The following is a 22,416-nucleotide window of genomic DNA, read 5'->3' on the forward strand; positions in this document are numbered from 1 at the left end:
AAAAGTTGTTTTTTAAGTAGGAGACATGTAGAGAAAGAAGAAAGTATGACCTATGGGGGTGGGGGGAGGCAGTAGTCATCAAAACTGACTCTCAGCAGACCTAGATACTGTGTTTCTCAAAAAGAGGCTTCAGAGCAGCCATTATAAACATGTTCAAAGAATAAAAGGGAACCACACTTAAAGAATTAGAGAAAAATATGAGGACAGTGACTGTACAACCAGAGAATCTCGATAAAGAGATAGAAACTATACATATTAATCAAATGGAATTTCTGGAGTTGAAAAGTATGATAACTGGGATGGGAGGAACAACTCATAGGCTCAACGGCAGATCTGAGAGGGCAGGAAAAAAACAAAACAAAACAAAAAAAAAACCCAGTGAACTTGAAAATAAATCAAAAGAAAGTATACAATCTGAAGTACAAAGAGAAAAAAAATGATTTAAAAAAATGAACAGACTCAGAGACCTGTGATACAGCAAATATACCAACATATGCATAATGCAATTCTCAGAAGGAGAAGAGAAAGCAAGAATGGGGCAGGAAAATGTATTAAAGAAATATTGGTAGAAACAATTTATGAAAAAACAATAATCTATATATCAAAGAACATCAGAGTCCCAATTATGGTAAAAACAAAGAGACCTATATCTCTTTAATCTACACACATAAGAGTCTGCCTACTAAAGACAGAGAAAAATCTTGAAACCAGCAAGAGAAAAATAACTCATCACAAGCAAACACACATTACAACTGATGACTCCTAGAGCCCAAAAGAGAATAACATGACATATCCCAAGTTCTGACTGTTCTTGGTGTCAACCAAGAATAATCTATATCCAGCAAAATTAGCCCTCAAAACATAAAGGCAAACAAACACTATCATAGACAGAAAAAAAAGGCTGAGAAAATTCATTGCCAGCAGACTTGCCTTATAGGAAATACTATGGAAAATCACAGAGGAAAGGAAGTAACACCAGACAGTATGTTGAATCCATAGGAAGAAATGGAGAAAATAAGAACGTTAAATATGTAGGTAAATATAATGACTGTATAAAATATATTTTATTTTTTTCTCTCAAAAGTTCTTTAAAAGATAAGACTATAAGAGCAATAACAACAACACTCTGTTGGTGGGTTTGTAACACACAAAGATATAATATTTATACAATAGTGATAACAAAGGAGGAAGTAATGTAGATATATTAAAACAAAGTTCTTATATTTTATCAGAATCAAGTTTTTATTCATATAAATTGTGATTAAAAAGAGTATAAAGATATAAAGTGTATAAAGTAATATCTAAGAAAATAACTAAAACATGGTTTAAGAATCAATTATGTAAGATTTTGCTTCATATACTTGGGGCTGTATGGATAGGTGCCAAACATTTATAGATAATGTACTTTCTAAGGTATTGGTCCTTCTAGCATTATTAAATGAGTCTAGAAATACTTGTTTTTTTGTTTTTTTTTTTATTAATTTTTTATTTTTTCAGCAGAGCAGTATTCATTATTTTTGCACCACACCCAGTGCTCCATGCAATCCGTGCCCTCTACAATACCCACCACCTGGTGCCCCCAACCTCCCACCCCCCACCCCTTCAAAATTCTCAGATCGTTTTTCAGAGTCCATAGTCTCTCATGGTTCACCTCCCCTTCCAATTTCCCTCAACTCCCTTCTCCTCTCCATCTCCCCTTGTCCTCCATGCTATTTGTTTTGCTCCACAAATAAGTGAAACCATATGATAATTGACTCTCTCTGCTTGACTTATTTCACTCAGCATAATCTCTTCCAGTCCCGTCCATGTTGCTACAAAACTTGGGTATTCATCCTTTCTTTTTTCTTTTTCTTTTTCTTTTTTTTTTACAGCTTTATAAACATATATTTTTATCCCCAGGGGTACAGGTCTGCGAATCGCCAGGTTTACACACTTCACAGCACTCACCATAGCACATACCCTCCCCAATATCCATAAACCCACCCCCCTCTCCCAACCCCCTCCCCCCATCAACCCTCAGTTTGTTTTGTGAGATTAAGAGTCACTTATGGTTTGTCTCCCTCCCAATTCCATCTTGTTTCATTTATTCTTCTCCAACCCCCTTAACCCCCATTGTTGCGTCTCCACTTCCTCATATCAGGGAGATCATATGATAGTTGTCTTTCTCCGATTGACTTATTTCGCTAAGCACGAGCCCTCTAGTTCCATCCACGTCGTTGCAAATGGCAAGATTTCATTTCTTTTGATGGCTGCATAGTATTCCATTGTGTATATATACCACATCTTCTTTATCCATTCATCTGTAGATGGACATCTAGGTTCTTTCCATAGTTTGGCTATTGTAGACATTGCTGCTATAAACATTCGGGTGCACATGCCCCTTAGGATCACTACGTTTGTATCTTTAGGGTAAATACCCAGCAGTGCAATTGCAGGGTCATACAGTAGTTCTATTTTCAACATTTTGAGGAACCTCCATGCTGTTTTCCAGAGTGGTTGCACCAGCTTGCATTCCCACCAACAGTGTAGGAGGGTTCCCCTTTCTCCGCATCCTCGCCAGCATCTGACATTTCCTGACTTGTTAATTTTAGCCATTCTGACTGGTGTGAGGTGATATCTCATGGTGGTTTTGATTTGTATTTCCCTGATGCCGAGTGATATGGAGCACTTTTTCATGTGTCTGTTGGCCATCTGGATGTCTTCTTTGCAGAAATGTCTGTTCATGTCCTCTGCCCATTTCTTGATTGGATTATTTGTTCTTTGGGTGTTGAGTTTGCTAAGTTCTTTATAGATTTTGGACACTTGCCCTTTATCTGATATGTCATTTGCAAATATCTTCTCCCATTCTGTCAGTTGTCTTTTGGTTTTGTTAACTGTTTCCTTTGCTGTGCAAAAGCTTTTGATCTTGATAAAATCCCAAAAGTTCATTTTTGCCCTTGCTTCCCTTGCCTTTGGCGATGTTCCTAGGAAGATGTTGCTGCGGCTGAGGCCGAAGAGGTTGCTGCCTGTGTTCTCCTCGAGGATTTTGATGGATTCCTTTCTCACATTGAGATCCTTCATCCATTTTGAGTCTATTTTTGTGTGTGGTGTAAGGAAATGATCCAATTTCATTTTTCTGCATGTGGCTGTCCAATTTTCCCAACACCATTTATTGAAGAGGCTGTCTTTTTTCCATTGGACATTCTTTCCTGCTTTGTCGAAGATGAGTTGACCATAGAGTTGAGGGTCCATTTCTGGGCTCTCTATTCTGTTCCATTGATCTATGTGTCTGTTTTTGTGCCAGGACCATGCTGTCTTGATGATGACAGCTTTGTAATAGAGCTTGAAGTCTGGAATTGTGATGCCACCAACTTTGGCTTTCTTTTTCAATATTCCTTTGGCTATTCGAGGTCTTTTCTGGTTCCATATAAATTTTAGGATTATTTGTTCCATTTCTTTGAAAAAAATGGATGGTACTTTGATAGGAATTGCATTAAATGTGTAGATTGCTTTAGGTAGCTTAGACATTTTCACAATATTTATTCTTCCAATCCAGGAGCATGGAACATTTTTCCATTTCTTTGTGTCTTCCTCAATTTCTTTCATGAGTACTTTATAGTTTTCTGAGTATAGATTCTTAGTCTCTTTGGTTAGGTTTATTCCTAGGTATCTTATAGTTTTGGGTGCAATTGTAAATGGGATGGACTCCTCAATTTCTCTTTCTTCTGTCTTGTTGTTGGTGTAGAGAAGTGCAACTGATTTCTGTGCATTGATTTTATATCCTGACACTTTACTGAATTCCTGTACAAGTTCTAGCAGTTTTGGAGTGGAGTCTTTTGGGTTTTCCACATATAGTATCATATCATCGGCGAAGAGTGATAGTTTGACTTCTTCTTTGCCGATTTGGATGCCTTTAATTTCCTTTTGTTGTCTGATTGCTGAGGCCAGGACTTCTAGTACTATGTTGAATAGCAGTGGTGATAACGGACATCCCTGCCGTGTTCCTGACCTTAGCGGGAAAGCTTTCAGTTTTTCTCCATTGAGAATGATATTTGCGGTGGGTTTTTCATAGATGGCTTTGATAATATTGAGGTATGTGCCGTCTATCCCTACACTTTGAAGAGTTTTGATCAGGAAGGGATGCTGTACTTTGTCAAATGCTTTTTCAGCATCTATGTAGAGTATCATATGGTTCTTGTTCTTTCTTTTATTAATGGGTTGTATCACACTGATTGATTTGCGGATGTTGAACCAACCTTGCAGCCCTGGAATAAATCCCACTTGGTCGTGGTGAATAATCCTTTTAATGTACTGTTGAATCCTATTGGCTAGTATTTTGGCGAGAATTTTTGCATCTGTGTTCATCAAGGATATTGGTCTGTAGTTCTCTTTTTTGTTGGGATCCTTGTCTGGTTTGGGGATCAAGGTGATGCTGGCCTCATAAAATGAGTTTGGAAGTTCTACTTCTATTTCTATTTTTTGGAACAGTTTCAGGAGAAGAGGAATTAGTTCTTCTTTAAATGTTTGGTAGAATTCCCCCGGGAAGCCGTCTGGCCCTGGGCTTTTGTTTGTTTGGAGATTTTTGATGACTCTTTCAATCTCCTTACTGGTTATGGGTCTGTTCAGGCTTTCTATTTCTTCCTGGTTCAGTTGTGGTAGTTTATATGTCTCTAGGAATGCATCCATTTCTTCCAGATTGTCAAATTTGTTGGCGTAGAGTTGCTCATAGTATGTTCTTATAATTGTCTGTATTTCTTTGGTGTTCGTTGTGATCTCTCCTCTTTCATTCATGATTTTATTTATTTGGGTCCTTTCTCTTTTCTTTTTGATAAGTCTGGCCAGGGGTTTATCAATCTTATTCATTCTTTCAAAGAACCAGCTCCTAGTTTCATTGATTTGTTCTATTTGTTTTTGTTTGTTTCTATTTCATTGATTTCTGCTCTAATCTTTATGATTTCTCTTCTCCTGCTGGGTTTAGGGTTTCTTTCTTGTTCTTTCTCCAGCTCCTTTAGGTGTAGGGTTAGGTTGTGTACCTGAGACCTTTCTTGTTTCTTGAGAAAGGCTTGTACCGCTATATATTTTCCTCTCAGGACTGCCTTTGTTGTGTCCCACAGATTCTGAACCTTTGTGTTTTCATTATCATTTGTTTCCATAAATTTTTTCAATTCTTCTTTAATTTCCTGGTTGACCCATTCATTCTTTAGAAGGATGCTGTTTAGTCTCCATGTATTTGGGTTCTTTCCAAATTTCCTCTTGTGATTGAGTTCTAGCTTTAGAGCATTGTGGTCTGAAAATATGCAGGGAATGATCCCAATCTTTTGATACTGGTTGAGACTTGATTTAGGACCAAGAATGTGATATATTCTGGAGAATGTTCCATGTGCACTAGAGAAGAATGTGTATTCTATTGCTTTGGGATGAAATGTTCTGAATATATCTGTGATGTCCATCTGGTCCAGTGTGTCATTTAAGGCCTTGATTTCCTTGTTGATCTTTTGCTTGGATGATCTGTCCATTTCAGTGAGGGGAGTGTTAAAATCCCCTACTATTATTGTATTCTTGTCAATGTGTTTCTTTGATTTTGTTATTAATTGGTATATATAGTTGGCTGCTCCCACGTTAGGGGCATAGATATTTAAAATTATTAGATCTTCTTGTTGGACAGTTCCTTTGAGTATGATATAGTGTCCTTCCTCATCTCTTATTATAGTCTTTGGCTTAAAATCTAATTGATCTGATATAAGGATTGCCACTCCTGCTTTCTTCTGATGTCCATTAGCATGGTAAATTCTTTTCCACCCCCTCACTTTAAACCTGGAGGTGTCTCTGGGTTTAAGATGAGTTTCTTGTAGGCAACATATAGATGGGTTTTGTTTTTTTATCCATTCTGATACCCTGTGTCTTTTGATTGGGGCATTTAGCCCATTAACATTCAGGGTAACTATTGAGAGATATGAATTTAGTGCCATTGTATTGCCTGTAAGGTGACTGTTATTGTATATTGTCTCTGTTTCTTTCTGATCTACTACTTTTAGGGTCTCTCTTTGCTTAGAGGACCCCTTTCAATATTTCCTGTAGAGCTGGTTTGGTATTTGCAAATTCTTTCAGTTTTTGTTTGTCCTGGAAGCTTTTAATCTCTCCTTCTATTTTCAATGATAGCCTAGCTGGATATAGTATTCTTGGCTGCATGTTTTTCTCATTTAGTACTCTGAATATATCATGCCAGCTCTTTCTGGCCTGCCAGGTCTCTGTAGATAAGTCTGCTGCCAATCTAATATTTTTACCATTGTACGTTACAGACTTCTTTTCCCGGGCTGCTTTCAGGATTTTTTCTTTGTCACTAAGACTTGTAAATTTTACTATTAGGTGACGGGGTGTGGACCTATTCTTATTGATTTTGAGGCGGGTTCTCTGAACCTCTTGAATTTTGATGCTTGTTCCCTTTGCCATATTGGGGAAATTCTCTCCAATAATTCTCTCCAATATACCTTCTGCTCCCCTCTCTGTTTCCTCTTCTTCTGGAATCCCAATTATTCTAATGTTGTTTCATCTTATGGTGTCACTTATCTCCCGAATTCTCCCCTCGTGGTCCAGTAGCTGTTTGTCCCTCTTTTGCTCACCTTCTTTATTCTCTGTCATTTGGTCTTCTATATCGCTAATTCTTTCTTCTGCCTCATTTATCCTAGCAGTGAGAGCCTCCATTTTTGATTGCACCTCATTAATAGCTTTTTTGATTTCAACTTGGTTAGATTTTAGTTCTTTTATTTCTCCAGAAAGGGCTTTTATATCTCTCGAGAGGGTTGCTTTAATATCTTCCATGCCTTTTTCAAGCCTGGCTAGAACCTTGAGAATCGTCATTCTGAACTCTATATCTGACATATTACCAATGTCTGTATTGATTAGGTCCCTAGCCTTTGGTACTGCCTCTTGTTCTTTTTTTTGTTGTGAATTTTTCCACCTTGTCATTTTGTCCAGATAAGAGTTTATGAAGGAGCAAGTAAAATACTAAAAGGGTGGCAACAACCCCAGGAAAATATGCTTTAGCCAAATCAGAAGAGATCCCAAATCGTGAGGGGGGAGAAAGGGGATAAAAAGGGGTTCAAAAAGAAAAAAAAAAGAAACTATTTAAAAAAAGAAAGCCGATAAAGAAAAAATATAAAAAGAGGAAAAAATATATATATATTAGATAAACTTTCAGATAGTGGTTGATTTTCTGTTTCTAGAATTGCTGTTCTTCTTCTCTTCAATCTCCCGTTGGATTTGTAGGTGTTTGCAATCTTTAGATAAGCTATTTAGCTGATCTCCCACTACCCGAAGTAGTCTCAGCCTGCTACTTCTCCGCCATCTTGAATCCTCCCTCTAGAAATACTTGTTTTAAAGTCTGTTTTATCTGACATTAATATAGTCACTCAAACACTTATGACTTTTGTTTTTATAGCTTGTATTTTTACTTTATAAATTTCAAACTGTACTTTTAGAGTACTTTCAATCGCAGTGTTCAGTACCTGCACATTTGATGTTACTGTTTATATGTTTGGATTTATATATGCCATTTTGTTTTTTGTTTTCTATGTCTCTCTCTCTCATAAATAAATAAATACATATCTTTTTTAAAAGACTATAATTACAAGGGGAAATGCTCATGAAATAATATTAATTTAAAAAGAAAACTATAAACTATCTTCAATAAGATATTTCTCTCTCTTCTCTTCTCTTTCTTTCTCTCCTATTTACTATTTTATATGCTTTGGTGAAAGACTGATAGACCTTTTGGGGTGCCTGGCTGGCTCTGTTGGTAGAGCATGTGACTCTTGATCTTAAGGTTGTGAGTTAGAGCCCCATGTTGCATGCAGAGTTTACTTTAAAAAAAAGGATTAAAAATAAAAAAGAATGGTGGAGCCTCTTGGATTGAGTGTGAGATGCTGGAGAAGAAATAGTAAACAACATGACCTCACCCCCATACTGTTTACAGTCTGAAAGGGAATATAGACAGTAAACACATAATATACTTAATACAGAAGTCTCTAAACATCAAGAGATTTGGATCCTTTGCCTTTCTGCCTCTCATCTGCCACATAACTGTAGCTGACAGCTTTCAGTAACTGCTTTTCTGAAAAATGTCCTCCCTACTCGTATGGTTGACAAGGAGGCACCACCACTCCTTCCTCACAACACTTTGGATTATGAGTAAACATATGACTTCAACTGAGCCAAAGAGATCCTTCTCCAAAATTTTTAGGCAATCACTCTCCAGTGGTCAAAATTTTTAAATATAACACTCAGAAACTGTATTTCCAAGGTATAGAGAAAACCACTACTGGCTCTCCCTCAAGTGTTATTCTCCCCAGCTTTATTCAGATATAATTGACATATAACACTGTGTAAGTTTGAGATGTACAATGTGTTGATTTATATACTTATATAATACAGAATGATTGCCACCACAGTGTTAGCTAACACCTCTATTACATCACATAATTCACATAATTATCATTTCTTTTTAGTGGTGAGAACATTAAGATCTACTCTATTAGCAACTTTCAAGTGTATAATACAGTATAATGAGCTGTAATTGCCATGTTGTGCATTAGATCCCCAGAACTTATTTTCTTACAACTAGAAGTTTGTACCCTTTGACCAGCATCTCCCCATTAACCACCCCCCATGCCTGGTTAACACTACTGTACTATTTCTATGAGTTTGGTTTTTTTAGATTCCTCATCCAGCCTCCAGAAATACTGGATATCTCACATATATCAAATCTAAAACATCTTCCTCTGGTAATAAACTTCCAAGTTAGAATTATGGCTAACATCGAGAGCCCACTAAGTGCTGAGCAATGTACCAAGTAGTTTATAAATTTTAGTCCTTACAAAACCATTACAGCATAGGTACAGTTGGTACTATTTTATAGGTTAGGACTAAATTTCCAAAAGGTGGGAACATAACTATGGTGAAAAATCAGGAGGTAAGGGAGCTAGGATTTTAATCCAGACACATTTTATTCCAAAACTATGTACTTTCTGCTTCAACAAACTGAGGTGCCTACACTTGAGAACTTGGTTGCTAAGTTCTTTCTTCTCCTGCTGATAAGAGAAAATTGTGAAAGAAACATGACCTTTCTCAAGACTTCCCCACAATAGATAACATGTGAGCCATACTCATGTCCCTGATATGCTTGGTTTTTCCTCCCTAGATGATGGGATTAAGCATGGTGGGGGGTGGGGAATTAACACACAGAGATTTGCCAGAAGGATGTATTAGTGTTGCCAAACTAATGGGTCAAGAAATTAAAACAGGATGGGATAAAAAGAGGAGAATGACTCCAATGTAGGAACCACATATATTGAGAGTCTTGTGCCAGGCATCCTGGGAAGGAAGTCTAAACACAGCTTGGAGAATCAAAGTGTAGGAAATACCAATGAGTGCAACATCTTCCAAAACTGATGCCATTGGCAATGAGTAGCCATACCAGATACTGACAATGATGGCAGCACAGGCCAATCTGGCCACTCCAGTGTGCTCACAATATGAGTGGGGGATGATATTAGTTTGAAAGTATGGCAGCCTCTTTAGCTAGAATATGATAGGGAAAATAGTCCCAATGCTTCATCCCCAGATTGTCAGTCATTTTTCCAATTTCCATAGGAGTTAAGATGGCTGTGTATCTCAAGAGAGTACAAACAGCCACTCAGTAGTCAAATGCCATGGCCAACAGGATACCTAACCACAAAGGCAACATGGATGAAAAAAACCTGAGTGATGCAGGCATCAGACGCAATCTCCCCAGCATGAAACCAAAATACAGCCAGGGCCTTGGGAATGGTGGTGGTAGACAGCAGGATGTCAGTGCCAGCCAACATGGAGAGGAAGACATACATGGGTTCATGGAGGGTGCATTCACTGAAGACAACAAGGTGAAGGGCTCCATTTCCCAATACTGCAGTGATGTACATAAGGCAGAAGAGGAGAGAAAGCCAGGTGTGATAGTTCTCCAGTCCCGGAATGCAAAGTAGGATGAACACAGTGTGGTGAAAGGTGATGAAGTTAGCACAAAACATGCCCGCTTTGGGAGTCTCTCTATGAAGACTACATAAAAAGAATCAGTGGGCAAAACCAACAATAAGTTTCACTAAAAGTTGAACATTAGATAATTAAATCAATCACTAATGCCTTGACTTAGAGTAGAGATTATTGTGCTTTTATTTCCTACATTATCATTACAAACACAAATATAAATAAAGGTTCCTGGTCACGCCTCAGCAATGTCCAGTAGCCATATATGCCTCCCCATTCTCACTTACATGTTCCTATTCTGGCTTTAAGCATTCTTCATTTGTTCTGGTGCAATGGCATCCTAACCACCTGGGCTCCCTATCTCCCAGCTTCCTATCCTCAACCCCCAACCCCCACCATACCCATCAGCTATGTTGCAGCCTGGCTGGAATGCACAAAAACAAAAATCTTATTGGATTTTCACTTAAAACTTTTATATGATTTTTTCATTACAAGATAAAGCTCAAACTTCTCAAACATGCAAAGCCTTCCACAATCCCACTGTTACTCTCTTTTCTATCTTTAGTCCCCTTTAGGCACTCTGACATTAAACTACATGGACATTAAATAGACCATGATCTATTCTCCACACAAAGACTCAGTTTTCCAATCTTCGTGACTTTTCTTAAGCTTTCCTCTTAATCTGGAACATACTTTTCTACCTTTGATGTCTGTTAAATCTACTGAGCTTCCAATTCACAGGCTAAATATTTATCATTTGAGAAGCCTTCTCCAGGTCCCAATTCTGGGCTTCCAACCTCCTGATTATTGACAAAAGGCAAGTTTTTCACACTGCAGAAATTTAGCCTAATCCATGAAAGTAAGCTATTCCTATTTATCTTGCAAGGATTAAATCAAATGCTTTCCTTAAACTACCTAGTATAATGCCTAGCATAAAAATACTAAATAAATGCCAGCTATTATTAGTCAGCAGATCAATAAAAGAGAGCCCAGAAACTAATATATTTGGAATTTTAAGTGTAATAAAATACCATTTCAATTTAGTGGGGGGGAAAGGAAGGCCTAGTCAACTAATGGCATTGGGATATTGAGCAATGATATTTTTATAGAAGAATAAAATTAGTTCCCACCTCACTCAGTAAACAAATAGAAATCCTAGATAAATTAAAGATGTATATTTTTAAAATAAAACCAAAAAATATTAAAAATTAAAGTGAAGGTCTTAGGAGAAAACCAGAAAATACATTTTTTAAGTTAGGAAAGATCTTTCTGAGTAAGTTAAGAAAATGGTATTTCATGGACAGTAATAATTGAATGATGTATTTGTGCAAAAATGTAGACAATTCTAGGAGAATAAATAAAAATTCCAGGACAATAAATTATAAAACAGACAAAAGGAGCATATCCTTAAATAGTAAAAGTTAGTATAAATGAATGAGGAAAAAATATGCAAAGAATCAAAATGGGCAATTCGTACCACAAGAAAAATAAATGGCCAATATATATATGAATAGATGCTCAAAACTTACAGAACTGAAAATCTGTCAAATTAAAATATCATAGTTTTCCTATCAAATTGGAAAACATAAGAAAAAAATTAGCCTCCGGTGCTGGTTACACAGCAAGAGAACACATAGATATTTCTATAAGGATACTTATTGTTGTACTGTCATTATAATAAAAGAAATTATGGCAACTTCCAAATCCATCAATAGGGCAAAAAAATTAAATTATGGCATATACAGTATAATAGACTGTTCTGTACTACATCAAAAACTAATGATGGTTAATCTCACAAAACAAACTGAAGGTTGCTGGGAGATGGGGTGGGTAGGGATAGGGTGGCTGCGTTATGGACATTGGGGAAGGTATGTGCTATGATGAGTGCATGAAATGTGTAAGCCTGATGATTCACAGGCCTGTATCCCTGGGGCAAATAATACAGAATATGTTAATAAAAATTAAAAATAAATGAAAAAACTAATGATGTACTATATGCTGACTAATTAAACATTAAAAAATAGAATGTTTTGTTTCCATTTTTAAGAAAAAAAGCATCAGTCATGGCATATAGTTAGATGTAAAACCAAACTGAAAATTAAAAATGAGTAAGTTAATTCTCTTCTTCTTTCTTGTATCAATTACAACACTTTACATTAAGTAACAGAAAATCCCACCTCACTTTGGCTTGAACACATAGGGAAATGTTTTTGCTCCTGCAACAGAAAGGTATGTTTCTAACCCTCAGGTTTATGGAAAGATTCAAGCAGGGGTCACATTTCCTTGTGACTCTGGTCTGTCCTCCAGGTGCTGAGTCTCCTAGGCAAGGACTAAGGTGAAATGAGTGAGAACTTAGCTTAGTACAAAATGCAAGCGTGCACCAAAAGCTCAATAAACATAATATTTTAATACAATTTTTTATTTCTATTCAGCGTAACAGTATTCATTGTTTTTTGTGCCACACCCACTGCTCCATGCAATACGTGCCCTCCCCAATACCCACCACCTGGATCCGCCAACCTCCCATCCCTCATCCCTTCAAAACCCTCAGGTTGTTTTTCAGGGTCCATAGTCTCTCATGGTTCACCTCCCCTTCCAATTTCCCTCAGCTCCCTTCTCCTCTCCATCTCCCCATGTCCTCCACGTTATTTGTTATGCTCCACAAATAAGTGAAACCATATGATAATTGACTTTCTCTGCTTGACTTATTTCACTCAGCATAATCTCTCCCAGTCCCGTCCATGTTGCTACAAAAATTGGGTATTCATCCTTTCTGATAGAGGCATAATACTCCATATTGTATATGGACCACATCATCCTTATCCATACGTCCGTTGAAGGACATCTTGGTTCTTTCCAGTTTGGCGACCATGGCCATTGCTGCTATAAACATTGGGGTACAGATGGCCCTTCTTTTCACTACATCTGTATCTTTGGGGTAAATACCCAGTAGTGCAATGGCAGGGTCATAGGGAAGTTCTATTTTTAATTTCTTAAGGAATCTCCACACTGTTCTCCAAATTGGCTGCACCAACTTGCATTCCCACCAACAGTGTAAGAGGGTTCCCCTTTCTCCACATCCCCTCCAACACAAGTTGTTTCCTGTCTTGCCAATTTTGGCCATTCTAACTGGTGTAAGGTGGTATCTCAATGTGGTTTTAATTTGAATCTCCCTGATGGCTAGTGATGATGAACATTTTTTCATGTGTCTGATAGCCATTTGTATGTCTTCATTGGAGAAGTGTCTGTTCATATCTTCTGTCCATTTTTTGATATGATTATCTGTTTTGTGTGTGTTGCGTTTGAGGAGTTCTTTATAGATCCTGGATATCAATCTTTTGTCTGTACTGTCATTTGCAAATATCTTCTCCCATTCTGTGGGTTGCCTCTTTGTTTTCTTGACTGTCTCCTTTGCTGTGCAGAACCTTTTGATCTTGATGAAGGCCCAAAAGTTCATTTTCGCTTTTGTTTCCTTTGCCTTTGGAGACATATCTTGAAAGAAGTTGCTGTGGCTGATATCGAAGAGGTTACTGCCTATGTTCTCCTCTAGGATTCTGATGGATTCCTGTCTCACATTGAGGTCTTTTATCCATTTTGAGTTTATCTTTGTGTATGGTGTAAGACAATGGTCGAGTTTCATTCTTCTAAATATAGCTGTCCAGTTTTCCCAGCACCATTTATTGAAGAGACTGTCTTTTTTCCACTGTATATTTTTTCCTGTTTTGTCGAAGATTATTTGACCATAGAGTTGAGGGTCCATATCAGGGCTCTCTACTCTGTTCCACTGGTCTCAATTTTCAAATCAAAATTAATGCAAAATATCCATGATGAATAAGTCACCAAAATTTTAAATAAAGATAGGACTGACCATGCTGTACTGAGCCATATCAGAGCCCAAGGCAAAAGAAAAAATGGGAGCACCTATATATATGTTTTCATGTGCTTTTAATGGCTAACTTTTTCCCTAATTTTATTTTGAAAGCATTATTTATGAGTTTCTCCTATTAAAACCACTAGAATTACAGTAAATTTTAATTATACATAAATAGTATATTTAAACTTAATGTTGTGAGTTTTAATATACTTACTTTTCAGTGTTCATTTTTTTTTACTTTTAAGATTTATTTATTTATTTGAGAGAGAGTGTGTTTGCCACCTCATGAATTGGGGAAGGGGAGAGGACAAGAATCTTGGAGCAGACTCTCTGATGAGTGAGGAACCCAACACAGCGCTTGAACTTAAGACCCATGAGATCATGACCTGGGCCAAAAACCGAGACAGACACTTAACCAACTGAAACATCCAGGTGCCCCCAGTGTTCAATATTTCTTCAAGCCACTTTAATTCTGGAAAAATATTAGTCATACTCCCAGCCCTACATAGTAAAAAAGGTCTGCAGCAGTCCAAGAGATCAAGATGTACACACTGGATAGTATATACTTATACTACACTATCCAGAGGAATCAAGAAGATCTCATCTGAATCAATAGTTTATCAAGTTTATTCCAAGCAAACCTAAAATTTCTAGGAACAAAATATTTATCCCCTTCCCAGAAACTTACCCCAGTTCAAGAGAAAGTTCTTCCTCAACATGAAGGAGAAGCTGAGTGAAATAAGGCAGTATTTGGACCTCATCCTTTGGGCAAGGAGAGAGCTTCTACTCCACTAGGTCTTTAGGGAACATCTGGTTTAATTAGAAAGAAGCAGACCCCAGCAGGACCGATCTCCAGAGATCACTCAGGAACCAGAGAGGGTAGGCAATCTCACTATGCCCTATCTACAGCAGTCTGTACATACCGCATTTATTAAAGACTCCATGTCTCCAGTTAAGATAATGAACAGAGCAGATTCGAGTCAATACATAGAACACTGAAACCCTGTTTATACCTGTTAGAATTCAGTGTACATAGAAACCTGTGGAAAGGTAGAAGAAATAGATCAGAAGGAACTAAGTGGTGTGTATGTGTGTGTCCAAATGATTTTCAGTCCTAAATTAGATAATACTTAACAGTGAAGGGTCCAGAGGTCAACCACTTCACCAACATTTCAAATTAATCAATCCACAAATATATATCATGAATCGTATGCTAGATGTTGGAACTGTAATGATGAGTAAGACATATTCTGTACTCTCACAGAACCCAAGCTCTGATGGTTTCATGTAGTAATTAAACTTCAATTGAAATATAAATGTCATTGCTGTGGAAAGCCAGAGGACAAAGTAATTACCTCTAACTTGGGGGGATTGGTGAAAACTTCAAAAGGAATTGACATCAATACTCTACCATTTGCCAGGTGAGTGGCCTTCATTATTCATCCTCTCTGAAACTTGGGTGCCCCTGTGTATAAAACAAATAGCAAAGGTACTATCTCATAAGGCTGTGTAAGGATTAAATAAGTTAATGCAGCAGAGCACTTAACATGGTTCCCAGCATAGATTAATCCCTTAATAAACATTAGCTATTGTTTTAAGTTATAATTATTAATACTATTATATACTAATAGGTTGCTATCTGGTGGTGTGTTTTGAGGTAGAAATGGAAAAGTTAGGACTACATTATTAAGTTAATGCATGGCTTAGAAATCACCCTATAGTCCTATGATTTCTAAACTGCAGCTAATGGAACACTAGGTTATTTTAGAGATGTAAATTGATGTGCAATCAGAAAAACGATAGGGACATGGACACAAATATCTATGGTCACATTACTGTGGGATATGCTGCAAATTCTAGGCTTCCCTTTGACAACTACATGCATGACCCACAGTGTCACCATTTTTCACTTATTTGACCATGGAACTTTTTTATAAAACATCTATTGTGATATCTGCTATTTCTGCAGAATAGTCTATGGAAAACACTTCTATAAGTAATGAAGATTACCTGAAAGTATTTGACAGCTCTGCCTTTTAGAATGTTTAATTTCAAGTCAATTTATAATTTAGGTTACAGTATAAAAGACTGAAAACAATGAAATCAATTAAGAAGCTAATGCGTTATCTGAGGTGAAAGATGATAACAGACATAAGTAATTGGTAGAGGCAACATTTAAAGGAAAATTAACAATTTTAAGCATTAATGAAATATTTCTCAGCTATCTACTATGAACCAAGGATTGTATTAAGTACTATACATATGGTTTATTTCTTTTCATCTTCTCAATTATTATATATATGATTTATTTCATGTAATCTTCTCAATAACCCTATGAGGTATTACTGCTATCCCCATTTTATAGATGAAAAAAAATGAGGACTAAAAATATTATATATGTTTCATACATTCACACAGCTAGAAAATAATAGTGTAGTGATGCTTTAATCCTGACAGCACTGCAAATATTAGCCACATAATTATTTAGTGGTACAATTGGTATTGGTAATAATCATTAACTTCTTGAGGAACAGGACAGAGAGGAAGAAGATGAGAAACTCCCGAGGGTTTCCAGCTCAGTGAAGCTGATTGAATCATCATAATCTAGGTCCTAAGAAAAGGGCTGGAATAGGAAGAAAAGCTAGCCTTAATGGGAGCTCTACATCCTGGAGGAGAAGGTATATTTATGCATCTAAAACTCAAAAAAGATTTCTAGGGTGGAGAAAGGAATGTCGGACTCATTTGTGTCAATGGTGGTTGAAGAAATGAGTGTATATGATCTCTTCTGAAAAAGCATGAAAGAATGAGGGGCAAGACTTTAAACTCCAAAAGACTACCCCAAACTGCTAACCTGGCCAGGAACAATGTGCTATAATTCCTAACACTGAGAAGGGTCGGGGACCAGGTTAGAAGAGAAAATCAAGAGAGCCCTGTTTCTTCCTACTCTAGTCTATTCCCTGGTTTCTGTGTTGCAGCAAAAGTGTAAGAAGTAAGAAGCTCTGCACTCTACAGCTTCTTTGCCTCCCTGACGCCAAGCTGCCTTTGTGAGGAACTGGTTTACTCATCACTGGTTTGTGGACTAAATTAGCTGATCATTTGAGTGCATAATAGAAATGAATGCTCTAACATCAGGAGGTGATTGTGCTCTCATTCATTTTTCAAACATTTGTTAAGTGCCTGGCATTTTATAATGCACTGGAGTACAAATATGAATGACACACATTCTTCTGATTTCAAGGAGTTTAAAGTTAATTCAGATACAAATAAAGAAACAACCCATTACAATTCACTAAATACATTTTGAGATTTGTACAAGATACAATCAATATACAAAGATAGCTGTCTTGGATTGCTTGGAAAAGTGAGGGAAGAGTTTTCAGAAAAGGTAGTTCTTTATCTGAAATTTGAAGAATGATTTATAGATGGCTGAAGGGCATGCATGACTGTTTTTCATAAACACCTTCCAGGAGCACCTGGGTGACTCAGTCATTAGGCAGCTGTCTTTGTCTCGCATCATGATCCCAGGATCCTGGGATCGAGCCCCACATCAGGCTCTCTGCTTAGTGGTGAGCTTGCTTCTCCTTCTCCCACTCCCCCTGTTTGTGTTCCCTGTCTCACTGTCTCTCTACCTCTCTGTCAAATACATAAATAAAAATCTTAAAAAAATAAAAATAAATAAATTTTAGAATAGATAAATAAATAATACCTGCTACTGTAAAAATTAGGAGACAGAGCTTCTTGAGTCTGTACAAACAATCAGTGCACATTTGGAGACTAAAAAAAAAAAAACCTGGAACCCCTTCAGATGTTAAATATAAAATTATTTTCATCCATGTGCTTATAACCCACTTCATGTTGTGTTCAATTCTCTGTGTTTCTGGAGTATGTCTGGTCTACTGAAGATACCAAATGTTCACATGAGAGTCGTGTACATTTAGTTATTATCTCTGGGATGTGGAGAAGGGATATGAGAAGAGAAGATAAAGCAAACAAAGAAACAGGAGAGGAGGCAAAGATGAAGAACCAGAAGAGAAAAAAAAAGAAAAGTTGGAAGGGACTGATGACAACAAAAAAGAAAGAGAAAGCGGAAGAGAAGTAAAAGCCCTCTTAGTCCAAAAAAATCTCTGTATTTTATGCTTAGTTTCCTTGATAGAACTTGGAGTGCAGATTCATGGGGAGCCATTAGCCCAGAGGGGAAGCATAGCACCAAGTCTTGATGTCAAAGAACCGGTGGGCTACACCCTCCCAGATTTGCTTAGTCTTCACACCATAGACGATGGGGTTGAGCATTGGTGGCACCACCACATAAAGATTGGCCAGCAGGATATGGACATGTCGAGGAATGTTATGTCCAAAGCGGTGGGTCAATAATGTAAAGAAGGATGGAACATAAAACATGAGGATGACACAGAGGTGAGAGCCACAAGTGCTGAGGGCCTTGTGCCGGGCATCCTGGGAGGGCAAACGAAACACCGCTCGGAGGATCAGTGAGTAAGACACAGCAATGAGGATCACATCCAAGATGACCATGACAATGGGCACTGAGAAGCCATACCAGATGTTAATGGTGATGTCAGCACAAGCCAAGCGAGCCACTCCAATATGCTCACAGTAGGAATGGGGGACGATGTTGGTCCGGCAGAAGGGCAGCCGCTTCAATAAGAAGATCACTGGAAAGATGATGCAGAAGCTTCGGGTGACAATGGCCAGAGCAATCCTTCCCACAACATGCCATGTTAGCACTGTTGTATAATGCAAGGGGGCACAGATGGCCACAAAGCGATCAAAGGCCATGGCTAATAGAATGGCTGACTCCCCCACAAACATCACATGGACAAAAAAAACTTGGGTGACACAGGCATCAAAGGCAATGTCATGGGCATGGAGCCAAAAGATGGCTAGAGCTTTGGGTACAGTAGTGGTGGATAGCAGGATGTCTGTGATGGCCAACATAGAGAGGAAGAAGTACATGGGCTCATGAAGATTACGTTCTGTGATGATGACCACTATCAGGATGGTGTTCCCCAGGACAGCAGTGATATACATGAGGCAGAGGGGTACTGATAGCCAAATGTGGTAAGCCTCCCACCCAGGGATGCCCAGTAGGACAAAAACTGCAGGATGGAAGATGGTAAAGTTGGTGTGAGTCATGATGCACTTTAGGGTCCTCTCTGTAACACCCCAGAAGCCGAAGAGTCTGCTGAAAGTGACAGGAACAGAAAGGACCCCTGAGTGTGTGCAGATACAATAAAAGATAGCACTGGGTTCTAAACTGTGGGACTCTCTAGACAAGTTCTCCCAGAGAATGCTCATTTGGGTGTAGGAATGACTTCTGATCCATGGTGCCTCATTAGCATGAACAGCTTCTATGTCAATCATGCTTCAAGAACTAACAGAGGTTTCCCCTGCCTCCAGTCACCCTACTCCCAAAGTTTGGCCCCCCTATCCTTTTCTGACCTCATTCTACCATTTCTACACAAGTGGCATTTGCACCCTTAACTGTTTTATACTTATCCCTCCCCCCAAGATTTTGCTCCTTCTCTGTTTATTTAAATTTCCCTTCCCTTCCTCTTCTACTTACACAAATTTTAACCTTAAAATACGTCCTTAAAATATACCAATTTGTAGTGGTCTATGTTCATAGCAATGTATCTCCTTCCTGAAGACCTATTAGCTAAACTATATTCAAACCTGATTATATTTAATCACATTAAATTTATCTGGCTATTACTTTGAACATTTCACATGATATTAGCCTAATACCTTGGCACTTGTGCCTTCCTGTGCATGAAAACAGAGCATCAAGCAGATATCCAGAAGGAGCCTAAAGCATGTATTTCTCCACTCTGGCCCAAATTCAAATCTTCCCTAAAGGCAGGAAGGAATGGAGCAACCAATGAAACTGAGAGGGACCATATTCATTGCCTGCTCCTCGTGACTTCTCATGCTCCTCCCCAAACGGTTCCATAAATGTGTGTCTAGCCTAGATCACCTTATCCTTAAGAGCCTCATCCTGCCCCCAGAAAAGGAAAACTATTCTGAGTACAAGGAATCAATACACTTCCCTGTGGCTCCTTCAATATAGCCCTCCTCCTGCCCCACTTGTTTCTTACCTTCAGAAAGATTCAGATCTCCCTTCTGCTAAGAAGGGCTAAGCATAAAGTCCTCTCTCTTTAGCTTTTCCCAACCCTCAGGTATGACTGGTTTCTTACTGAAGCTCTGGACCACCTGTTAGCTATCAGGACTGGAGAAAATATGATTGAATCTCTGAAAGGGAACATGGACAAAGGGGATCATAGAAAGACTAAGGAGAGAATCAGGAGTATAAAATTACCAAATAAATACTAGATGTATCTACTGATAAACAGAGGGCCCCAGGGAGGAGGGCATCCAAAGGAATGAAAGCCCCCATTTATAAGTCTATCCCCCTGGCCCCTATGCAGATGCACTTGCTCAGAGCATGAAGGGCTGTGTGGAGGGAGCAATGGGACTACAGGTGGGTACCGAAAAGGGAACAGGGCCAGATTCAAAGAAGCATGGTCCCCAGGGAGGCTAATAATATGATGTCTTTCAAGGCAGTATATTTTAAATATCCCTTCAACTTCTATTTAGAGGAAAAGCTGAGCTTTGCTGGGATAAGCACAGAGAAAGACCACTGATAGCATTGCTCTGCCTCTATTCGAAAACAGGCCCCAAATTTATATAAACAAAAGACCCACCAGAAAACAAATTTACTGAAAATTTTCCTCATCACTTCTCTCAATCCCTTTAGTTATTAATTAGTTATTAATGCATCCCTTCTCAATGAAAAGTACCTGATATAAGTCCTCAGAAAAATAACTCTGGCTCTCTGTTATAATTCTAATGATGTTTTAAAACCTCAAGAGTGAGGCAGCAAAAGCAGAGCAGGGAGAAGGACAGTGAGACCTGAATGGCTATTAATGAGGTTCCAGAAAGGAGGTTACTGTGTGTGAAGAAGGATTTTCATTTCATTCAATGGCTTCTGAGTGCCCCATCTTAGCCCTGCTGAAGGTTCTCAGCAGGAAGGTTCTAGGTTCATTTAGGAAGTGGTATGAGGAGAGAGGAAAGTCACAGCACAAGGAGGCACATCCAAAGTTTCACAGAAATTACCTCCCAGAACTCCAAGAGAATATCTAGACGAGTGAGAAAAAAGGATTCAGAATGGTAAGGAAGGGGCAGGGAGACATACTGAGTGGGAAGGAACGGGTATAGTAGGTGAGGACAACAAGGTCTACAGCCAGACTTCCCAGTTAATTTCCCAGTTCTCCCCTGACTAGCTGCATAATCCTGGGCAAGTTACTTTACTACTCTACACCTCCATTTTCTCATTTATAACGTGCGTAACGATGAACTTCAAGAGATAATCGGGAGGATTAAATGAGTTAGTTCAGATAAAGTGCTCCAAAAACAAGGTTATTATTCTGTTATTAGTATTTATAAGTCTCTTTGGCTATCATCCCATTGTCTTTTTTCAACAGGCAAAACACCTTAATGTATATTCAGGAATATTAAAGTCTTATTCTTCACCCAAATACCAGAGGAAATTCCTTTTCCAGGAAAAAGAAGAGTGAAAAGGATGAGAAAAGTGCCCCAGGAGAAGAAAACTGCCTGAGATCAGATCTGTCAGAAGGACCTGGTGTCTCAGAACCAAGACTGGAAGGCTGGGTGGTGCACTGAGCAGGCCCACCACTGACGGACTTAGCTGCGGTCACAGCTACCTGGCAGGCTTCCCTTGAGTGCTTTGAAAAACACCCATCTGTCTCAGCAGATACAGACTGTCTCCATCATTTATAGAATGCTGGGGGCAAGGCAGAGTGATGGAGTCAGAGCTCCAGCTCCAGAACCAAGGAGAGCCAGGAGAGAGCATCGGGGGAAGATCCAATTCAGGCTAAGGAAAAATGGAGCCATTTTTTCCTTGCAGTCCCTGAGCAGACTTTGCTGTCTCCTTTTCTCCCAGGGTCTTCTTTTCTTCCCGTGAGTCCCAACCAGCTCTATTTTTTGGTTATGCCCCTTCTCTGTTTAGAGGGTTATGTAAAAGCCTTTTATATCTTCATGTAGTCTTAACATTGGAAGACTCCCCTGACGTAAGAACAACGTATTAAAATGCATACTCACAAACTGCATTAAGTACAATTGTTAGACAACTATATAGCAGTGGAGCCCATTACTTTTTTGCCTAGTTGTATTATGTAGATATTTATTTATTTAAACAAATAGTAATTTTATATTGCCATTTTCTTTGTACACAGGCTTCAGAACGGAAATGTTTTTCACCACTCTTAGGTTCTTTAAAAAGTACCAGATCTCCACACTGAAGCCATGTCCCTAATGGATAAAACAGCTTGCCCCTCACCCAAGGTTATAAGGGTTGCCTCTGTTTGCAGCACAATATATTGGAAAGACTAGTTATGAGATATGTCACAAGGAATTCTTTTCAATACAGAAGGTATAAAAACTTGTGAATGTTTATCTTTTTAATAAATTGGAGCAAATGCAGCTTTGTATCTCCAATAACCTCACTCTTG

At 38.4% G+C, this 22,416-nt stretch overlaps 1 protein-coding gene and 1 pseudogene across 1 annotated transcript; both read right to left on the bottom strand.

Annotated features, from left to right (window-relative positions):
- Positions 1-9,102: 9,102 nt before the first annotated feature.
- On the bottom strand, positions 9,103-10,040 carry LOC125079776 (olfactory receptor 52B2-like; annotated as a pseudogene).
- An 8,012-nt stretch (positions 10,041-18,052) lies between these two features.
- LOC125079218 (olfactory receptor 52B2) lies at positions 18,053-19,021 on the bottom strand. The gene has a single exon (XM_047692684.1). It carries the CDS (start codon positions 19,019-19,021, stop codon positions 18,053-18,055), a length of 969 nt encoding a protein of 322 aa, XP_047548640.1.
- Positions 19,022-22,416: the final 3,395 nt, after the last annotated feature.

This window comes from Lutra lutra, chromosome 10 (assembly GCF_902655055.1).
Source record: "Lutra lutra chromosome 10, mLutLut1.2, whole genome shotgun sequence".
In the NCBI taxonomy this organism is placed as follows: Eukaryota; Metazoa; Chordata; class Mammalia; order Carnivora; family Mustelidae; genus Lutra; species Lutra lutra.

Excerpts from the sequence above, each read along its gene's own strand:
- LOC125079218 (XM_047692684.1), bottom strand. The coding sequence starts at position 19,021 with ATGACTCACACCAACTTTACCATCTTCCATCCTGCAGTTTTTGTCCTA.